The 22,699-nt window shown below is 33.3% G+C and overlaps 3 protein-coding genes across 5 annotated transcripts; 2 read left to right on the top strand and 1 right to left on the bottom strand.

The window, feature by feature from the left end:
* The first annotated feature begins 3,431 nt into the window (after window positions 1-3,431).
* Window positions 3,432-5,762, top strand: LOC106707652. The gene is made up of 4 exons (XM_045683950.1): window positions 3,432-3,763; window positions 4,446-4,701; window positions 5,058-5,177; window positions 5,551-5,762. The coding sequence occupies exons 1-4, from the start codon at window positions 3,561-3,563 to the stop codon at window positions 5,629-5,631; spliced, it is 660 nt and encodes a 219-aa protein (XP_045539906.1). The 5' UTR covers window positions 3,432-3,560; the 3' UTR covers window positions 5,632-5,762.
* On the bottom strand, window positions 5,763-12,595 carry LOC106720485 (isocitrate dehydrogenase [NAD] subunit beta, mitochondrial). 2 transcript variants are annotated; one of them, XM_045683948.1, is made up of 9 exons: window positions 12,447-12,595; window positions 12,098-12,187; window positions 10,062-10,151; window positions 9,076-9,192; window positions 8,500-8,707; window positions 7,638-7,801; window positions 6,991-7,200; window positions 6,681-6,817; window positions 5,763-6,019 (listed from the first exon to the last, which is right to left on the bottom strand). In XM_045683948.1, exons 1-9 carry the CDS (start codon window positions 12,486-12,488, stop codon window positions 5,926-5,928), a joined length of 1,152 nt encoding a protein of 383 aa, XP_045539904.1. In that variant the 5' UTR covers window positions 12,489-12,595; the 3' UTR covers window positions 5,763-5,925. The 2 variants fall into 2 exon arrangements, with proteins under 2 accessions (XP_045539904.1, XP_045539905.1); XM_045683949.1 differs by having other exon boundaries at window positions 12,131-12,187.
* A 587-nt stretch (window positions 12,596-13,182) lies between these two features.
* Window positions 13,183-19,324, top strand: LOC106720490 (sideroflexin-1-3). 2 transcript variants are annotated; one of them, XM_014515204.2, is made up of 5 exons: window positions 13,183-13,202; window positions 16,559-16,724; window positions 16,878-17,032; window positions 18,518-18,635; window positions 19,195-19,324. In XM_014515204.2, exons 2-5 carry the CDS (start codon window positions 16,576-16,578, stop codon window positions 19,307-19,309), a joined length of 537 nt encoding a protein of 178 aa, XP_014370690.2. In that variant the 5' UTR covers window positions 13,183-13,202; window positions 16,559-16,575; the 3' UTR covers window positions 19,310-19,324. The 2 variants fall into 2 exon arrangements, with proteins under 2 accessions (XP_014370690.2, XP_014370691.2); XM_014515205.2 differs by lacking the exon at window positions 13,183-13,202 and adding an exon at window positions 15,828-15,921.
* The last annotated feature ends 3,375 nt before the right edge of the window (window positions 19,325-22,699 follow it).

Genomic DNA, 22,699 nt, shown 5'->3' with positions numbered 1-22,699 from the left:
TTGAAAATACATGATTGAACATTATACAAAACCACAATAGTAATGAATTTTGGACCATATTTAAAGAAAAAAAAAATTTTTTGCGTGAAATTTTAACAAATTATAATGAAAATGTTTTTTTATAGTAAGTTAAGTGTCAGTGTTGGGCAGAAGTTTATCGATACTTTTAAGTTTGATTTTTTCGTATATATTTTATAAATGGTTATTTTTCGCTTTTATTAGTTATTTGCTTCTACGTGATTTTTTTTATATGTAAGGATCTCTGATTTGATCAGTTCGCAGTTTCTTCACATGACTGGTTTTATAGGTGAAACAGATGTGAAAATAAGGCTGCTAATTTATTTGAAAAAAAATTTTTTTGAGATCAGTATTTATTTGATCGTTCATGTATTAATAAAATGTTTTATAAAATTATTTCGTCTTATTTTTTTATCTAACTGACAAAGAAAAAAGGTTTGGGACATTTTTCACTGGTTTTTCTTTAACCTATAAGGGGGCGTCCATAAATTACGTGAGGCGTTTTTTTTAATTTTCTGCCCCTCTCTCCCCACCTGGTGAGATGTCGTGAGATTTTATTCAACCCCCTCCCCCATCTCCCAATCTCACGTGAGATTTTTCAAAATGTGAGTTTCTTACGTAAGGGGGCGTCCATAAATTACGTGAGGTGTTTAAGGGGGGGAGGGGGTCGAGTCAAATCTCATCTAATCTTACGTTGGAGGGAGGGGGGGGGGTCTCGGCAAATATCACGCAATTTTTTTTCTGATTGAAACAAAAAAAAAATTATACTATTTTGGTCCATTTAATCCAGATTGTACATGCATAAGATTTAATCTTAAGCGTAATCGTAATACGATAAAGATCATTCACTAATTCGTTCAATAGAAAATAATTTCATTCATACTTCGACGTTATACATTTACTTACTGTCAAACCACCATATTTGTTTTATACACTGAGAGAAAATTTTATTTAACAGTAATAAAAAAGTTTATTTGGACTTGAAAAGAAAACTTAGTTAATAGTAATAAAATTATATTCCATGTGAATAAAATTTTATTAGTATTTAATAAAATTTTATTACTATTAAATAAAATTTTCTCTCAGTGTACCAAATAGCTCAATTCAATCTGAATTCACGGTACAGTTGTAGCCCGTCCTTTGTTTTCGCGCCACTGTCAGCCGAACGCGCGACTCGATGAACGAGAGCGTACGAGCTGAGTGGCAGCGACACACGGACATCATCAGCACGCCTTATGATCTCTATTGCCCAAGTGTACGTGATGATTTAGAGAAAAGATGCTGCAGTACATGCGGTATTTACTTTGCATCTAGCACAAGAGCTGCAGAGCACAGGCGATCAGCCCACATTGTACCAGCTAAGCAAGCGCGTATGTTCCGAAAAGTGCGACCCTCACGGATTGTCACAAGACGAGCTAATGAATTACTTTGTGCAAGTGCCAATGGCTTAGAGTGGCTAGATCAGAACGAAGTTGAAGGATCAGATGATTTTACTGAAAGTCATATGGACATGTTGGTTCCAATAGTCTCTCTTGAGACCGTGCATGATTCTCCATGGACTGAATTAGAGTAGATACTCTTTTTTAATCTAAGTAGTTACGATTTAAGTATTCTATTGTTAAATTTTTATTACACTTATAATTAAACTCTCAGCAACATTGATTACTAGTCATAACTAGTCGTAAATAAAAGCACGAAGCAAATTTGTTTTTTTCTTTTTACAATGACAATCCAACGCGTTTAGGGGGCGTCCATAAATTACGTGAGGCGTTTTTTTTAATTTTCTGCCCCTCTCTCCCCACCTGGTGAGATGTCGTGAGATTTTATTCAACCCCCTCCCCCATCTCCCAATCTCACGTGAGATTTTTCAAAATGTGAGTTTCTTACGTAAACGCGTTGGATTGTCATTGTAAAAAGAAAAAAACAAATTTGCTTCGTGCTTTTATTTACGACTAGTTATGACTAGTAATCAATGTTGCTGAGAGTTTAATTATAAGTGTAATAAAAATTTAACAATAGAATACTTAAATCGTAACTACTTAGATTAAAAAAGAGTATCTACTCTAATTCAGTCCATGGAGAATCATGCACGGTCTCAAGAGAGACTATTGGAACCAACATGTCCATATGACTTTCAGTAAAATCATCTGATCCTTCAACTTCGTTCTGATCTAGCCACTCTAAGCCATTGGCACTTGCACAAAGTAATTCATTAGCTCGTCTTGTGACAATCCGTGAGGGTCGCACTTTTCGGAACATACGCGCTTGCTTAGCTGGTACAATGTGGGCTGATCGCCTGTGCTCTGCAGCTCTTGTGCTAGATGCAAAGTAAATACCGCATGTACTGCAGCATCTTTTCTCTAAATCATCACGTACACTTGGGCAATAGAGATCATAAGGCGTGCTGATGATGTCCGTGTGTCGCTGCCACTCAGCTCGTACGCTCTCGTTCATCGAGTCGCGCGTTCGGCTGACAGTGGCGCGAAAACAAAGGACGGGCTACAACTGTACCGTGAATTCAGATTGAATTGAGCTATTTGGTACACTGAGAGAAAATTTTATTTAATAGTAATAAAATTTTATTAAATACTAATAAAATTTTATTCACATGGAATATAATTTTATTACTATTAACTAAGTTTTCTTTTCAAGTCCAAATAAACTTTTTTATTACTGTTAAATAAAATTTTCTCTCAGTGTATAAAACAAATATGGTGGTTTGACAGTAAGTAAATGTATAACGTCGAAGTATGAATGAAATTATTTTCTATTGAACGAATTAGTGAATGATCTTTATCGTATTACGATTACGCTTAAGATTAAATCTTATGCATGTACAATCTGGATTAAATGGACCAAAATAGTATAATTTTTTTTTTGTTTCAATCAGAAAAAAAATTGCGTGATATTTGCCGAGACCCCCCCCCCTCCCTCCAACGTAAGATTAGATGAGATTTGACTCGACCCCCTCCCCCCCTTAAACACCTCACGTAATTTATGGACGCCCCCTAAACAATTTTAAAGAACGGTCTGAGATGGTGTTCTTTTCGTATTTTTTCCCGTAGTGTTATAGTAGAACAGTAAGTAGGTCTTACGTACTCTCAGCCGATAATTGTTGACTCAAAAACTACTGGTCCGATTTAAAAAATCTAGCCATTAAGAAAGCTACATTATCACTAGACTATGTTTCTAATAGATTCTTTTTTTTATTCCGCGTGGAGAAAAAAATCTTTAGTAACATGTTCTTGGATCCATTAGCAAAATTTGCAAATTAACGCTTTAATTAAAAATGTAAAATATCTTTTTATTTCATAAATTATATTCCAAATAGAAACTTTTTCTTTACAACAACATTTCTACGAAAAAAATTAATATCCATAGCCAACTGATTAAAAAAACGTCACACGTCATTCCGCGTCAATTCATGATCAACTAGAAAGACCATCTAATAATTAAACCATGACCTAATAAGCCTCAAATATCACAAGAACCATGTGATTTCCAACAGTAGTTACCAAAACTCTCAGGATAGCTAGCTCACAATGCTTAAACCGAAGTACGATCCGCCGACTCCGACGTTCCCCTACAAGATACGAAGACGGTACAACATGCTGAGTGTGCCGAGGAAATACTTCACGGACACTGGTGAGGGAATGCCGGCATACACGCCGCGAGGCATCCGAAAGTCTGCATTGAATGCGCACATTTCTGATAGAGTACACGACGCTGCTTGGCCATATTTACGGTAAGATTTCTGTCTCTATATCTTATAACAAAAGGGCGACAAATGTATTAAACATTAGAAAATATCTTCTTAGAAACTTCTGCATAATCAAGTTACCGTAGTTACAACATTGCCCTATTGTTTTGTCTCATATACTAATCTCATGTGAAACAAGCAATAAATCTTCTCCTTAACTACCATTTATAAAACAGCTCTACAAACAAAGTTTTTTTTTGTTGCCCTGATAGCGGTCATACGTTTTCAAATGCCCAGATTACGAATGTATTCATGGAAGTTCTCAATGTGCTCGTATTTTATAATGATTTTTGCATATCTTATATATAAAATTCTCGTGTCACGTGGTTCGAACTCGAACTCCTCCGAAACGGCTTGACCGATTCTCATGAAATTTTGTGAGCATATTCAGTAGGTCTGAGAATCGTCCAACATCTATTTTTCATAACCCCCCCCCCCCATTTAGTTTTTTTTTAACTGCGCGCGGACGGAGTCGCGGGCGACAGCTAGTCTTATATAAAATTCTTATTTTAATTATAATTTTAGATTTAAAAAAATCTGAACAAATCTAACAAAATCATTGACTGATATTTTCATGAATTGTGTGCATAAAATGAACTCAAAATCATTTTCATATATGTAGGGCAACAAAACCACAGTAAATCAATGTAATTGTTGTTCCTTACAGTCGCATGTTACTAACAAAGCGTGCATACAAAAGCCGATTCAGTATGGAACGTTTGGAACGCTTGGATCGTATGATAGAAGCCGCTAATGCGACTTGTTATTCAAAACTTGCGAATTGCGTCATTGATCTGAAGAAACAAGATACTAAAGAGGTTAAAAAGAAGAAAGGATGGACTGAAAGCGAGTGGAAGAAACATATGGATTATATCGGACAGATCGCCGGTCCAAAGAGGGACTTTAGACCACCGCCTATTTCGGTATGTTTTTATTTAAAATTAGCGTGGATTTTCACTGTTGAATTTGTTAAAGACATATTGTCATTACTAATTATTTTCTTCAAAAAAATACACACAATATATTTTAAAACTAGTGTCAAGGCAGTGGAATTACAAGGTTAGAATACAAAACTGCTTAAAGATGCTGCCAAAGATTGGGTAAAAAAAAAACTGAAATTGGAATTTAAAAACAAGCAAAGAAATTCTCATATGCATTGCCAACCTGAAATTCCTGAAAATAAAATTAAACCAAACTAAATAATAAAATTAAACCAAATTAAATAATAAAATTAAACCAAATTAAAAAATGTGAACCAAATTAAACTTATATTTATCAGCGAGGACCGTACAAGCCGCTAGAGGCGCTGCTGCCTCGTATCAAAGTGATAAGCGCGATGCCCAAGTTCAAGATCTACAGGAGATTGTCGCAAGATTCCAACTACAGGGACCCTGTTAAGGTAAATAAAAACAATCAACTTTCGCAACACTTGTAAACATAGCATAATTAATTAATTAACAATATTAATTAATTAAATAACAATATTTGTTAATTAAATAATTTTGTTAATTAATTAACAAAAATAATTAATTATGAAATTAATTAATGACAACAAAATTATTTAATTGCACAATTAATTAAATTTATATTTGTTTAATACCAAAATAATTCAGACTGTACTTTGATTTCTTTTAGTTTTAACTAATTAACTACAAATTTAATGAACAAAATCAGATATAATAAGATGTTATATAAAAAAATCAATAATCCTACCTTATTCTGTTTTGCTCAATTTATATTTTTTAAATATTTTATTTATATTATTGTTACAGGTCCCACCAGCCGCTCTCAAATACGTGCTGACGGATAGAACAAAGAAGCTAGCTACCCCGAGAGTTATACCCCAGTTCTAAATAGATTTACGTATAAAGTCATCATTAAATATATAAAAAATATTACAATATTAAAGAAAAAAAAACTACTGTTAGAATCTTCAAAATAACCAATAGTTAAATAGTTTGAAAGTCAAATAAAACAATCCATAGACACATTTACTTTTTTTATTTATTTACAATGGTAACATTTTCAATGTCAAAACGAGATTGATTTACAAATTAATACAGATTCATAAATACTGAAATAAATAATAAATTATTCTTATAATAAACTCCATGAGTTTTTTGACTACTATTTCTCCAGGGTTGTATTCAAACAAGGCTGTGTATCACCGCATAAGTGAAATCTTTTGTTGTAGATTGACCTCCGAGGTCCTTGGTCCTTACCTTACCGTCCGCTAGAACTCTGGAAGATATAAAAAATGTTATTTTTTTTTTACCCCAACCCTGAAATAACTCATATTTCTAAGACTATTTTGAAAGACGATCAAATTAATTAAACTATGACAAATCTTTTGCTTTAGTGTCATTGAATGGAATTCTCCACTTATGGTCGGTTTCTGAGATCAAATCTGCATGTTATCTCTGTTTTATTAAAGTTGGATGACGATATATTTTACACATGGATTTCGGTCACAGAAACCAATGATTAGTACTTAAAAATTATAAAGTTATTAAGGAGAGTTCCCCACAAAAAGGATTTAAAAGTTAAATACACTTTTAAATAAAAATAAATCGTAATAAATAAAATTGAAAGTGGCATAAAAGAAAAAAACATGAAATTTACAGAACAAAAAGTACTTTATGACACTATTTAACATTGTCAGGAGGGCGCTAGTGAGCTATCACATATATTTATCAATATATATTGAAACTAGCTGTCGCCCGCGACTCCGTCCGCGCGCAGTTAAAAAATGGGGGGGGGGGGGGTATGAAAAATAGATGTTGTCCGATTCTCAGACCTACTGAATATGTTCACAAAATTTCATGAGAATCGGTCAAGCCGTTTCGGAGGAGTACGGGAACGAAAACTGTGACACGAGAATTTTATATATTAGATTACTCACTTGTTAATAGCATTCTTGATCATCTTAGAGTAAGAATGCAGATTGACATGCGCCAGCAAGTTGGCGGAGCACAACAACATGGCGGTCGGGTTGGCGATGTTCTTACCCACAGCACCGGAGAATATGTGACGGGCACCCTAATATAAAATAATTATGGATATGCAAAGGGTAACAGATAAGAGGTATGGATACTGTTCGGGTCGGGTCCATACACAATCCGTTAACCAATTCTAACTAAAAAAGTTAAAAATTCTGCCTACTTCCAATGTACTTTGACTTTGATGGATATATCCATATATGGATCGGATACCTGTTCAAAGACCGCACACTCCGCGCTATAGGATGCGCCGGCGACGACGCCCGCACCACCGACGAGACCGCTGGCGAGATTGTCGACAATGTTGCCGTACAAGTTGGGCGTCACCATCACATCGAACTGGTTCGGGTTTGACACCATCTGCATCGTGCAGTTGTCCACTATCATCTTCTCGAACTGAATGCGAGGGTAGAGCTTCGCCATCTGAAAAAAAAAAATCATCATTTTCATGCCCTTTTCTCTATCTACCAATGAATGGCACAGTAATACTAATTCTCCATAACCTCTTTTACCATAATACATCCATACTTTCTTCGGTCTACCTCTTACCTTAAACCTAAATTTCCAAAGGTTTTGTTTATGGATTATGTCATAGTCTCTAATAACTTTTTCAAACATATCACTGTCTTTGTTTTTTCAAAGTGAATGAGCAGGACAACAAAATATTTAAAAAAGAAAGTCAAGTTATACTGTAACTCAAAAACGGCTGAAGCGATCTGGCTGAAAATTGTTGGTGAGGTAGCTTAGAACTGGAAGACAGACATAGGATCCTTTTTTTAGTTCATCTCGGGCAAAGGCTGAAAATATTTCGTCAGTCAATTCGTCTGACAAGTCGGTAGCAGTGAAAGTGTTAATGTAACCTCTTCGCAGCTGCGCAGGAAGAGTCCATCTCCGAGCTTCATGATGTTGGCCTTGTGTACAGCAGTGACCTTCTTCCGGCCCATCTTCACCGCGTAGTCAAATGCGAACTTTGCAATACGCTCCGACTTCGCCGCAGTTATAATCTTCAGACATTCCACAACACCTGGACAATATAAACCAGTATTATATTAAATCATATTTTCACTTATTTGAATAGCTTTGAATATAAAGTGACAGGACTTGTCAAGCGCGGATATCCCTTCTGTCAAATAAAATCGAGAAATAAGAAAATGTTAAATTTTGAATCTGCATGTGTTCATAAAGTGTGAGTGTAATTGTCCTCTTTACAGTACACAAGTACCCCTCCCAAAGTAATAATATTTATTTAATACAACAGGTGTTCCAAGTCCATTTCTTTATATTCAAAGCTGATTAGACGGAATAGTTTCATTGTCAATAAATATTTATAGTTCTACAAGGATCTTGTTGCATTCGGAAATTATGTGAACTAACAATGTCATCTTGACATTTTGACCAATGAGGGAGCGGCAGCTGCTCGGTGTAATGTTGCCATATTCATAATATTGAAATTCCATAAAAAATCACACAAGACGCAGTCAATTTGCTAATATGTTTGGATGTATTAATTTATATAATAAGTAATTACCCTGAGAAATTAGGTTGTTTTGCAAATAAATTACTTGGATTTGCAACATGGACAACTTAGTTAGAAATTATGACATTTTTGTTCACTGGTAACCCTAAAAACTTAACCCGATTTGTCAATATTAAAAAACTGACATAAGATCCTAGCCGGACTATACCAATATAATTAAGTCATGTTTTTGTACAATCACTCACCGGGCACAGATTCATGCTCCAAAGCGGAGTACTCTCCTTCAGTCTGCTCTCGTATGATGATGCAGTCAACGTCATGATGCCGGCACTTCACATTGGGCAATGACTTGACGTGGACCACATTGGCGTACAAGTCTAATGCATTCCTCAACTTCATGTTGAGAGTCTGCAGCTCACCCGTGTGAGAGAAATCAGGTGTTGCTAGGATACCCTGGAAATTAATGTACATACATTCAAAACTGATTACAGTAACATCAAAATAGAGCCTTGTGGGTTGGGGTTTGGTAATAACAGAACAGGTTTACGTGAGATTATAATTGGCAGACCTGTGGCACTCTCCGGCGACCTGGTCGGTCGCCAAACCGTGCCTTAACCTAACGCCCGCACTGTATATTTATAGTTCAATTTTAAAGGCAGATAAATGACATGCAAGTATAGATGTATGAATGTAGAAGTGACAGAAGTATGCCGGATCTGTTACAAGTAAATCCATTGTCTCTGTGTACCACTATAGTTTAGGATGTTAGCATTTTTAGTCGCTATTATGTGACCTTACTGTATTGATATGTACTTACATACCTTGATACATATTTTATTCTTGGCAATAGAGTTAACAACATCTTCAAGAGGAGCGCTCAATGTTGGGTTCACTTCAGAGAAAAAGAACGATTCAAAATCCACCGGAATATTTGCCGCCTGTGAAAGTACCATAAGTATTCTTTTAGTATTTTCTAAGAACCCAATGAAAAATTATTATATTTCGGATTTAATTTAAAGTTTTTCAAAATACATTTAGGTGACAGCTCTATATGCGGCCATCTTTGAAACCTTATAAAGTAACTAAAAGGCCTTGTCCGCTGCTATAAGCCAATTAGCACATTGTTGTCTGTTATGGATGTGTGTATATATTAAATTACTAAATCACACACTTTAGTATAATAAAGTCATATTTTAAGTTAGTATAAGCGGCTAAAATATATTTAAATATGTATATGTCTTGTACCAACCCAAAATCTAAATCTATACTAATATTATAAAGGTGAAAGATTTGCTTGTCTATTTGTTTGTATTGAAAAGGCTAGAAAACTACTGAACAGAATTGAAAAATTCCTTCACTGTTGGGAAGCTACTCTAACCTGCGTGACATAGGCTATATTTATTACTAGATATTTTTTAACTCCGCCCGAATGAAGTCGCAGGCAATTGCTAGTATTTACTAAAGATAAACCGAACATATTACGCTAAAATTCGTAACACTAAAATACTTTTTCAATACAACCGAATCTGGATAAACTAGAGTCAATGGTACCGCGATATTTCTCGATTATATCATCAGTCAGGACCGGCTAATGACTCTCATATATAGAGGATTCTCACTCATCTAGGTTTGACTATATATCACATTAGCATATTATGGAATACCACTACACTTTATTTCACAATTTTTCAAAAAATAACTGAAAATTTAAAATAGCGTAATGGCCGCCATGTATGGAATTTGACGTTTCCTTGTTTCAATAATATAAGCGTTCAATTGAAACAAGATAAAGCTTGGTTTAACATACCTTAAACACTTCTTGAACAGAGTAAACCATTTCAGGTCCAACACCATCCCCGGGAATGAGGGTGCATTTGATGCGACCCTCTTTCGTTTGCTATATTAACAAATATTATATTAATATTTATTTCTAATATTGTAGAGTGAACAAAAACATAAAAAATATATATATAAATCTCATTCGATAGGAATAATGCATTGTAATATTAATTTTCACAACTCTACTTTGTGGCATATCAAATATTCCAGTTGTTTTACTTCAATTTTTATTTAAAGGACTTTACAAAGTATAAATTTATTAATTTAAAATAAAATAATTCAAAATGTGGATAAAAATTCTCAAATTTTACCATCAAAAAAAATTTTTTTTACAAGTTCCAACTACAATATGAAAGTTTGAAACTGTATAAAATATTACATTTCTAAATACATATAATTATCATATATTGACACAACATTAAAGTTAATAATTATAAAACATTTGGACGACACAAACATAGGGACATGCTTTAAAAAACAGAACAAGAACATGCTTCAGTTATGTACTGAGCCATTCTATTCTCTCAATTACATAAACCAAATAACCAATTATAAAATTTAAACTTATTTACCCAGTCACAAATTATGTATATGATAAACCAAGTAATTTACATAATGTAAACCAATATACCTTTTAAACCAATTCACCTGTTACTTTTATCGTCAGAAATCAATAGACAAATAGTAATATCAAATATTTGTATGCTTAACTGTTTTTTATATATCTATTCAATTTGGAATGTTTCAGGTATACTGATCAATTGACTCAATCTAATATATAAAATTCTCGTGTCACAGTTTTCGTTCCCGTACTCCTCCGAACCGGCTTTGACCGATTCTCATGAAATTTTGTGAGCATATTCAGTAGGTCTGAGAATCGGCCAACATCTATTTTTCATTTTTTTTTTTTAACTACGCGCGGACGGAGTCGCGGGCGACAGCTAGTAGGATATATACAATTTTAACAAATATTTTGCCTACGGTTTGTCTATTGACTTTTTTGATATGCCTTATATACCGATGAAATCAAAATCTCCCAATTTTTGTATAATTTGTGTGAGAATGTAGAATGGCTGTAATGTATATGATCATGCAGAAAAAAATAATCTTACATCAATACCAGTTGAATCTGCAGAAACTAATAAATTCACTTTAAAGAGAAGAGCAGTGTAGTCTTATTGTTATGCTGTTTATCAATAGAAATATATTAACTCTGATATTTAATAATCTAGGCAAGTTTAAAGTTGTTATTTATCCTGTGATATAACATACATCATTTTTAAGATAATACACTGCAGTTTTTGAGGGTGTCGGTGGCTCTGGGGTTAAGCACTTGACTTGGAATCTGCAGGTCCTGGGTTCGAATCCTGCTATGTACCAATGTGTTTTTCGATTTATATATGTACATTTATACAACACTCTTAGGGTGAAGGAAAACATTGTGATGCAACCTGCACATATCTGAGAAGAAATTCAAAGATATGTGTGAAGTCAACAACTATGGCCTAGTCACCCCTAACTTGGGGTAAGCTCCGAGCCCCTCAGTGGGGACGTATAGTAATTTTAAAACCAATAATGTGTTTGTGTGTGTAAAATTTTATCATTATTGTATGATATTCATAGTATAATAAATTATGATGACAAGTATAGATTTTTTTTAAAGTAAAATACCAAGCAGTGAACTATTTTTACATCATTTTTATACCACATTTTGTGTAAAAGGGCATAAGCATACCATGACCACTGTTTGATACTAACCAACTTTTATTAATTACAAGCTATTGTTGTAATTATGTATAGCTTGGCCAAAGGGTAAATAGGCGAGATGTGTAGCTATTAGAAAATATGTGGAAAAAAGACTTTTATAAAAAATTTCACCTATGTAAAATTCTAAACATTAAATCCTTAACCTTGCTCTTAATAGATTCAAGGGTCTATTTTTCATTGCTTGTTATTTTTTCATTTAATTTTTTATATTTATTAGTAAACCAGTTAGTATCTCACCAGGGTGCTGATTGTGTGTTGCGCAAAACATACGTTTTTATCCTTGTTTACCGCTGTAGTGTGGACGCCTTTGCTGACATGCTGTGATCCCTGAAAAACAATTACTCTAATTGATATAGGTACCTATACATCACGTGAGATATTTATAGTTTTATAACTTCATAAATTCTATGTTAATAATCGCGACGGAAAATGAAATAATTTTAAGACGAAGATATTAATGACAAACCTTAAAATTCCGCTAGTTAATAAAAATAGTTTTGAATTACACGTTACGAAACACATTTAGGCACTTAGCCTAATGTAATAAAATATTGTAGGAAAAAAGGGACCACAATACGTAACTAACCTGCACAAGGGCGCGGAAAACATTTCTAGATATTAGAGACATATTAAACCTTTTTTGAAGGTATATATTTAAAATAATGTTTTAGAAAATTTCCTGCACAGCTACCGTCGCAAAGACGACACTTCAAATTTGCAAATTCCGTTTCAATCAAATTGTCACTCAAAACTTTTTAAAGCGAAAACGTTCAATGAAAAGTATATTTTAATGTTAATGATAATTTAAAGTACATTTAACAATAAACATAGGATAAAATTAATTTTCAATTGCAAAGTAAAATTGTTAAGCTAATTAAAATGGATTTTGTGCATTGCAGTTTGCGTAGATTGAAACGGAAAATTTTGTAAAGATTAAAAAAGATGATAGACAGGATGACAGTGTCATACTGGACCATAGAGAGAATAAAGAAATCTATAAAAATACAATAATTATTTTTATCATTTTCTAAATTTCTTAAAGGTTTTTTCGGAAAACAACTAAACAGAAGGAAATAAATTATGTTTTTTATTGAATCAGAAAAAATATTTTAATCTATAATTTTTGGAGCTGTTAACACTATAAACCTTGAAGAATTGATTTTTTGTGTCACTCCCCAGATTCTTCTGACGGCGCAACATTTAAACTGCATATATCATTTAAATTAAGCCGTAGAACTTAAATAATCGATTAAAAAATGAATTCGTAAAAGGAAAGCGAGATATTTTGTTTATCCAAGGAAATCATACACATATTTCATTCAAACTTTCTATACAGTCATAGGTAAGTACATTTTTTAAATAAATGCTTTTAGAATACCAAATTTTTTAGAAAATAATTGCAAAAACTCAAATTCTGTGAATTTTTTTCCGATTAACTAAGCTCGGTCTGTTTTAAAGTGGAATTTTGAAAAGCTTTGGTCATATTATCGATTATTTTAATATCAAGTTGACATAACGTATGTTGAAAAGAGCTGATAATAAGGTTGTGATGGGTCAGGGCTTCCACAGATATGACTATTATTTCGTTAATTTATCCATAACTTGTTTAAATATAATAAGAATTTACGTAATACACTATGTCAAGAATATATCTTGACTACATAAATAAAACTTTTCTCGTTTCTATTAAATCTTATCATGCTTTTTATATATCATTTTGATCTTATCAACATTATCGATATTTTTAAGTAAATGGTGCTGATCGACTTATTAATAAATTCGCTACAGTGAAACTCTTTTCAACTTGCTACCGTTTATTTAAATAAAAGTTGTTCAAAAATAAAAATAAAAAATAAAAAGCAACATAATATTCAAGCGTATTACATCCCAATTTGGAAGATAGAACAAAAAGTTTGTCATCTTTTAATAACTTATTATACTTGCACAAAATATTTTTTCTCTCTTTCGTTCTCTTAAAAAAAAAAACCAAAGATAACAATGTTTTTTAATCAAGCGTTACTGCGGTGGAAGAGTTTCCTTTATGATTATAAAAACTTCAAAAAACCTATTTCCTTTTTAATTTATTCTATCTTTGGATAAATATATTCTGTCATATCATCTTGACGCGATCTATGTAAACAAATGTCAAGTTTCTAATATTTCTAGTAATTTTAATCTTATAATCACGAAATAGCTAAGACAATGTCTCTCTCTTGAAACAATAACTAGTTCAGGAGAGAGAGCCTTACTTAATATGTGCAAAATTGTTACTTGACAAATAAAGAGTTTTCATTTTTAACAACCGACATTTTTTGAAATCTAACGAACATGAATGAAGTTGAAATAAGTAAAAAATAGATAATTTTCCACTTTACGAACTAAAGCACAGTTATTTACATTGTAAAATTGGAAATTCTGAAACAGAGTTATATCCCACCGTATGCATAATTAAAGTTGTCTTGTAAGGTAAGGAATTAAAATTGATGCAGTTTACAATTAAAGGAAAGGGCCGTTTGCAAAACGCAGGCAACGCTTGAGGGAAGCGACTTAAATTTCTAACATGATAAATAATACATACAAGTTATCTTACTAATATCATAAATACGAACGATTGTAGGGATGTATGGATGGATGAACATACACGTATCTCATGACCTTTATTGTAGATGTAGAACACAGTCTGAAAGAACACATAGGCTCCCTACCTATACCTAGGCTACCTATGATCTCGGAAATGTGCGCAGTACGCGTAAATACCTTTGATTTCCATATTAACTCTATAACTCCGCAACGGTTCAACACATCTTATTAAAATGCTTAAAATTATTGGCACATATAGAACATAGTCTCGAATACTACACGAGATACTTTTCATTCTTTTTTTAAATTCTGCGTAGACGAAGTGGCTGGCAAAAGCTAGTATATTTTAATATACTATTGACCTAGCAGCAGTAGTATTTTAATCTTACTAATATTATAAATGCGAATGTTTAGATGGATGGATGGATTCGTTCTAAATTAAATACCAAAAATCTAATAGGGAAATGACCGCTGCCTACTTTTCATCAGAATAAGGGACGATTAGAAAGAGGTTTTTCACCCTTCTTAAGCATTCAGTCCTCTGCCAAATCCACTTCCTTATAAGAAAAGGACGAAAAAGTTAAGTGGACTAGAATTAGGCGTCCGACAAATAAATATTTCTCACATGTTAGAGTACCGAGCATTAAGTTCACTAAATTGCGTCAATATTTTTTTTTACAACATAAGGTGGCAAACGAGAAAACGGCCACCTAAATACGCCTAACAAGCGAATCGATCGCTGCCCATAGACCTTTAATCGACAGAGGAGGGGACACGCAGAAAGACGATATATCCTCTTGCTATGCGTCCTCTCCTCCATCAAATCCACCTCCCCTTCCCATCCTTACCTTATAATAAAAGAGTGGGAAGGGAACGTGGACGCCTAAGGCCTCCGGCACAAACACTCATAAGACGAAACGCCGAATAGCTTCCACTTCACGCCAGCCTACTGTGTGATTGTGGTCAACATGAAAAAAATGAATGTGTTTGTAAACAATGTGTACTATGTCATATAACGTTTTATATGTCTAATATTCGCGGAAGAGCTACCTTCTAAACCAGTTTAACAAACGGGTTGGGTTAGCGCTTGATTTGGTTTGGTCAAAAAATATACGTGTAATTAGTTCCCAGACATTCAGAAGGTCATATCAGATTCGATTAAAAATATTTTTATAGTTCACGATGGCATACCTAAATAAATATCTAGGGAATTATTATAAAGTTATTGCAATACAAAGTTACGTTTTATCTGATACCGTGTGAAGCCGGGTGCCATCACTATAGTTTTAGGTTATTTTAATTAAACAATAATCAAACTGATTATATTGAAACATATCTATTTGGCCTTCGCAAGTTTATGACATTCTACATTATTTCATCAGTTTTTAATTATGTATCGACCAAGACGGTTGTTTCCGTGAAATAAATGTGACGATTTCGTTGGACATTAAAAAAATTATAAATAAAAAACTAAAAACACGGTAAATTATTTTTTTATAAAAGTTAATGTTAGTGTTTTTATAAGTGTTCTTGTTGTGCGTATTATATTTTTTGTTACTTCTAACATTATGTTAATTATTCCTACAGCTTAATAAATATTTAAAATGTATATGGAGGAAAATTGTTAAAATTGCCAGAGTATTATAATATTAAATATAATTATATAATTATATTAATTTATTTATTAAGTTATTATGTATATAATACATTTAATTAAAAAAAAACAACAAAATATATTATATAAAAAAATAGTATACCACCGGCTGCGGGTTCCCATGACTCAACCAGTGGTGAGGGCTAGAGTCAAGAATCTCCTCACTATATGCGCGGTTTCTAAAATAACTGCCTTTTGTATCAGGCCCTTAATCCAACCGTTTAGTGAGAGAATCTTAACATGTTGGCCGAAGCTCTTCCCTATCAGTCTATTCACCATATATATACACCACGTATATGTTATTTTTTTTTTTTAATCTATACAAACCTTTACTTTTTATATATTAACTTAGGTCGATCTAACTTAGAGCACTAAAGAACACCACCTTCAGTCTATATTTAGCATGAGTACCTAATCTACACTAAGGGATAAATAGTTAATTTAAATATAAAATAATTTGACAGCTTGAAAACCTATCAAAATGAGCAATATCGACTTGGACAAGCCGCGCTACGACCAAAGCACGTATACAGGTCGCGCACAACATTTCCTCAGGCTCACCAACCCGCTCAATGTCTTCGCCAGTGACAAGGATCTCGATGAAGCTAAGAAGATTGTCACCGAATTCAGGTAGACTCTTACGTACTTTTTCCCGACTAGTTCCAGATAGTAAATGCTATAAATATGTACATAGAGACTGTTTAGACGGGCTGCTTTCTTAACATTGCCTTCCGTGTTGGTTCCTCAGCTAATTAAAAATTAAAACAAAATATTTGTTAATAGGAGGTCTCGTCGGATGCCACCCGGCTACGATGAAGACAAGCTCTGGGAGAAGAAATATTTGTACGACAGCGCCTTCCACCCTGACACTGGAGAGAAGATGTTTGTTCTCGGCAGGATGTCGGCACAAGCGCCCATGAACACTCTCATCACTGGTGGTAAGTTCTGCTAACCGGGGACAATAACATGACACCCTTCAACATACGTCCCATCTTAAAAAAATAAAACTGGTATTTTTTCTAGTACAGATGTATGACGTCATATGTCAGGATTGTTGTTAACAGTGATTTAAAGTCATTTAATTTAAATTACAGTGAAGTCAACTTATTCGCGATTCCGTTAACTGCGGCTTAAAAATTCGTGGGTAAAAAAATTGGAACATAATCCCACAGTTTTATACAAATTGCTATACGCAGATCCCTTGATCGCGAAACCTAACACCCGAGAATAATGAGATACGGTTATAATACATATTTACTAATTAAAGTTCTAGCTCTATGGTATTGTTCATTTCAATAATATAATCATAACCATTTTAAAAATAGTACCCATGTCACTTCCTATCAACGTCAATTGATTTGCTTTATATCTGCAGTAATTGATCGATTACGTGTCACGTATTGATGTTGTCATGCACGTATAGTATGGTGTCTAACTTTGGTGTTTTGATCTTAGATATTCTTGTAAATCAGAAATAAATAAAGACAGGTATATGTCGACGCCCCCATCGAATAATCCTGTAATGCACTCTTACCGGGTTCTTGCTTTTCCGTCGAATTCGACATCTAAAGATCCTATTACACGTTGTGATTTTTTTTTATTTTTCTTAATGTTATTTACGGAGATAAAAAGTCATTATTGAAAAAGATTTTTTTTGTTTCTGGTATTATCATTTTTCCTTCATGGCACAGAATACGCCCGGAATACATGAATGAAAATTAAATACAATGAAGCTATACAAATTAGTTTTGTTTTGGTATCTAAAAGATTATTTTACAATAATTATTGATGAAGTTATTAAATAAATACGGTTTTTTGATTCACCTGAAAAATTTGATATTTCCTATTACGGGGTTATTCGGTGGGGGCGTCGATGTTTAAATACAAGTTACGGCAGCGAATAATCACGGAAAGCTTTTTATTACAACACTTTAAAGTTCAGTTTTTTTGTATGTTTAATATTGTTGAGATAAAAATGATATTAATGTCTAATAAAAATGTATATTAACTAATGTTCAGGTTACTAGGTCGGTGCAAGGTTGTGACATTTGTCAATGAACAGCTATTGATAACTCTTGACGTATTGTCAGACATGATAGAGAATCAACCATGTAATAAAAAATTAATTAAACATTACATATGAAATATTCAAATACTTCAAGTTTCCAATATATTTTTTTATAATTATGCACTTGTTTTTCCAATAGATAAAAATAAAACACCAGAAAGATTTACCTATCTTTTAAATTGTAGGACATCAGTTTAATTTTTTTCATTTTTTTCCGATGAAAAAATCCAAAAATTTTTTTTTATAAAAATAGTTTCAAATGATTCTTCTCAAAACAGATTGATATACAGACTGATGCATTTTATTTTGTATTTTTTTAATTTTTTTTGTTTTTTTTTTTATTTTTTTCAAATAGGAATGATAACATTCTACAAGACGACTCCTGCGACGGTATTCTGGCAGTGGTTGAATCAAACATTCAACGCACTTGTCAACTACACCAATAGATCTGGTGATGCACCGATTAGTACCAAGTGAGTGTTACGAAAAGATAGATATAAGTTATAGAGCGGACATTAATTGCAATTTATCTTTTCCAGCACCTTGTTTTTTTATATAAAAGTAACCAAACGAACTAACGGCCACCTGGTTACCCCGAAATAGTGAAACAACCTGGCCATAGACATTTAAAATTACAGATGCGTTGTCTTTAGTCGACGATCGAGAGGACGCACATAAATACTTCCAGTTCTTATGCACCTCGTTCTCCTCTTCCACACAAATTCACTTCCTTTTCCCATCATTTCCTTGTCAGAAAAAGATGGGAAGGGATGTGGAATTAGGTTTCCGTACGCATTCCACTTCACGCCTGTCTTCTGTGTGGTATTTCACCATTCGTGATAACAACAGAATTATTTACACAGTTGTGTAAAAACATTTATTAGCTGCATGATTTTTTTTTTCAAAGTTCCTACCATTTCAAAATTTAGTGTCAGATATTTTATCTTTTCGTTAATTGAACATTTAGAGCCATAGCTGGTCTTTTTCTTTTTTTAATTCAATTTATATAAGACTTTATTTATATGTTTGCAGACAACTTTTGGCGTCTTACTGTGCGGCATGTGGTGGCGCTCTCAGTACAGCTCTGTTTCTGAATAGTAAAGTTAAGGTAAGTAAGAATGAAGGAAAGTCAGAAGAAGGAAGTTAAAGTAGAAACGGACATAGGGCTATAATGCAAAATCTCGATATTAGTAGCGGGCATTTGATTTGGCACGTAGAAAACAATAGAGCTGTTCTGTCCGGTGTGCCAACTGAAGCGTCGTGATTCATAATATAGTTTGTATTCACAAAAATCCACCAAATAACTTTAGTATTGTAAACATTAATTCGATTATTGAAATTAGGGGTAAAAGGTAAAAGGCTATGACACTTTGCAATATATTTACTTAGTAAATAATAAAGCAAGGTAACATTGTAAGCTGACGAAATTGAATTCGACGCGGATATCTTACTAATATTAGAAATACGAATGTTTGTATGGATGTTTGTTTGAAGGTATCTCCGGAACGGCTCAATGGCTCTTGATGAAATTTGGCATAGATGTAGACCATAGTCTGAAAGAATACATAGACTATTTATTAAGTTTTTTTTTAATTCCGCGCAGACGGTGTCGCAGGCAAAAGCTAGTAGGTAATAAATGGCGTTAAACCACAGATCCGTTTATTGATAGTTCAATTCCGTCTTATTGCCCTTCCTTTCGATATCGTTGTAAATGTTTTGGTTATATAAACTGATCGCCTTATTTACTATTTTTTTATTTATTTTTAGTATATTTTCTTCATTCGTCTAACTTGATTGATAATATAATTTTAGTATATATACTTTTATTTGATCTCGTCGCGTCACTGACATTTAACATGTCAGCGTCATAGAGGTGTGTCGCCTTTGAAAACAGGTATAGTATTAGAGCAAGTCCACACTACACGAGAAAAATCGCATGAAATATTTAGACTAGCGGTAGATCGCAAAATCGTCCGCGCGGAATTAAAAAAACGTAATTAGTAGGCTATGTGTTCTTCTAAACTATTTCCTATATCTATGCCAAATTTCAACGAGATCCCTTCACACGTTCTGGAGATACCTTCTAATAAACATCTATCCATCCATCTAAATATTCACATTTATAATATTAGTAAGATGTTATAAGACTTTCTAATTTTTTTATCTGATTTAACCTAATCTGAAATTCTGTATCGCCCTTGCTATATTACGAATCCATAATAAGTTCAAGAATAAAATACGGAATAAAATTTCTATAATATTCTTTTTAATTCCGAAACTAAAATTAGATTTATCTTTATCTTCTACTGTCATAACACCTATTTAACTACAATATAGCCTTCCCTCTCGCACTCTTTGAAAGAAAAGAAATAACAATATTTTTTTAAAACAAATGTTATTATAATGGAATACTGCGTAACATCGTCATAGCCGCATCGTGCAGTGTGGAAGGAATCTTATGTAGTGATGCAACGGAAGTGTCTTAGCGGAACCAGAAACGGAAACAGATGTCAAAAATAAATTTTAGCAGAAACGGAAACGGAAGCGGATGCGGAAACAGAAGTGTAAATAATATAAAAAAAAAACATATTTACATATTTTTTTTTTAAAAACAGTTTGTATTCGTTTTTAATTTATTAAGGCATTGGATATCGGTGTCCTTTGGCCTTCAATGTATGTATTTTAACTGCGCTGCAATAAGTTAAAATACGTGTTGACAAACGGAGGCTTTTAAATATTAAAACTTAAAAATAAAAATATTATTAAATAATAAAATTCACCGTAAAAAGCTCCCCGATGTTACCTTTTTTATTTTGTAAACAGTGAATGTGTTAATTATCAAATACACCAAATCTACATTAGCAAAAGAAATAATTATTAGGCGTCGGTGGCTCGTGGCACTTGACTTGCAATCTGCAGGGGCTGGGTTCGTATCCCGCCATGTACCAATATGTTTTTCGATTTACATATGTACATTTATCCGACGTTCTTACGGTGAAGGAAACCATAGTGTTGCTGCACATATCTGAGAAAAAATTCAATGATATGTGTGAAGTTAACCCGCTCTGGGCCTGTGTGGTTGACTATGGCCTAGTCACCCCTAATTTGGGGTAGGCTCCGAGCCCCTTAGTGGGGATGTATAGTGACCTGATGATAATAATGATGATGATATATACATGGTTATCACTTATTCAAAAGTACATTTAATAACTCGTAAGTATGAAATAGTCACATTTTGCCAGTTGTCAAATTTTATATGGACAACAACTAGACAGTTAACTCCAGCAAGAGAAACTGACTGTTTCAAACAGCAGCAGAAAATATTAGGCGCTTAAATTCACGAAAAGATACGTAAACAAACAAATGCGACAAGTGCCGAAAGGCCGCGCACGGACTGCGCGTCTCGCGCCGCGCATTTGGATCTCTCAGCCGTTGTAAAGTTCCGTTTTATTTCCGTTATAAAAGTTGCGGAAACAGAAGCAGAAACGGATGTTGAAAAGCACGCGGAACTTCCGCACTTGCGGAAACGGAAACAGACATCCGTTGCATCACTAATCTTATGTAATTAGCACATACGCTAAACGTTTTATTTATACGAGTATTTTCACAAGTAATAAACGACAAATTACACTGGTCTGCAACGAAATCCTCCTTTGAATAAAAGTATGATCCGTTTAAAGAGTTTACCATCCTCAATCTATATCTGCTTTTCGTTTAATGCTATCACGTCTAATTTTTTTTTAAATGTTGATTTTAGATTTTTAGAAATTATGGGATTTTTTGCTATACTAATATTACTATACTATGTTATTCTCGCGTTAAAGCAACTTTAATTGGTTGAGATTGTATTTGCACACAAATAAACGGTGTGCGGTGATAGAAAGAGAGAAAAAAATATTATCTGACGCTTTTTTAAGCGAATATGAAAGAAAATTATATGGGAATATGATATGTTATTACTGCAAGAAATCAAAAATTCACAATACGCATAGAACATTTGTGTTGATCTAAAAGTTGTAGCAATTTTAACTGGCCTGCAAGGAGGATGTCCTCATTGCAGTCCAGTTAAAATCACCAAATGGTAAATACCAAATTTTGTGGTTTTTTATGTGAGTGGGACAGTCGCGCAAAAGACAAACACAACATAGTAAAAAGCTGACCACAAAGAACGTTTTTTTTTTTCAAAATCAAAACCTCTCTGAGTTTGTCTCCTGTATCTAAAAATGTAAAGGAATATCCTTTCGTTCCTAGTGAAAAAAAAATTCCACCACTTCATATAAAGCTGGGTCTTATGAAAAACTTTGTGAAAGCCCAGTACTTTCAGTACTAGAAAACAAAGTTTCCCCGGATGAGGCGAAATTAGAAGAAGGAATTTTTGTAGGTCCTCAAATACTCGAGCTTATGAAGGACTCAAGTTTTAAAATAAATTTAAATCAATTCGAAAAAAGGGCACAGACTGCTTTTGTAGAAAATTTTTGGCAAAATTTTCTTGGAAAAAAATCAGAACTATCAGGAAATCAAACAAGAACTTCTCATT

The sequence above is a fragment of the Papilio machaon genome, chromosome 24 (assembly GCF_912999745.1).
Source record: "Papilio machaon chromosome 24, ilPapMach1.1, whole genome shotgun sequence".
Taxonomy (NCBI): Eukaryota; Metazoa; Arthropoda; class Insecta; order Lepidoptera; family Papilionidae; genus Papilio; species Papilio machaon.
The sequence above is the reverse complement of the archived record's forward strand: the minus strand, read 5'-3'. Positions and strand labels throughout refer to the sequence as shown.

Coding starts and splice junctions, on each gene's coding strand:
- LOC106707652 (XM_045683950.1), top strand. CDS start 3,561: ATGCTTAAACCGAAGTACGATCCGCCGACTCCGACGTTCCCCTACAAG. Junction 4,702..5,057: donor TTAGACCACCGCCTATTTCG/GTATGTTTTTAT, acceptor TATATTTATCAG/CGAGGACCGTACAAGCCGCT. Junction 5,178..5,550: donor ACTACAGGGACCCTGTTAAG/GTAAATAAAAAC, acceptor TTATTGTTACAG/GTCCCACCAGCCGCTCTCAA.
- LOC106720485 (XM_045683948.1), bottom strand. CDS start 12,488: ATGTCTCTAATATCTAGAAATGTTTTCCGCGCCCTTGTGCAG. Junction 10,152..12,097: donor AACACACAATCAGCACCCTG/GTGAGATACTAA, acceptor TTGTTAATATAG/CAAACGAAAGAGGGTCGCAT. Junction 6,818..6,990: donor AGTGTGCGGTCTTTGAACAG/GTATCCGATCCA, acceptor ATTTTATATTAG/GGTGCCCGTCACATATTCTC.
- LOC106720490 (XM_014515204.2), top strand. CDS start 16,576: ATGAGCAATATCGACTTGGACAAGCCGCGCTACGACCAAAGCACGTAT. Junction 16,725..16,877: donor AAGATTGTCACCGAATTCAG/GTAGACTCTTAC, acceptor ATTTGTTAATAG/GAGGTCTCGTCGGATGCCAC. Junction 18,636..19,194: donor GATGCACCGATTAGTACCAA/GTGAGTGTTACG, acceptor ATATGTTTGCAG/ACAACTTTTGGCGTCTTACT.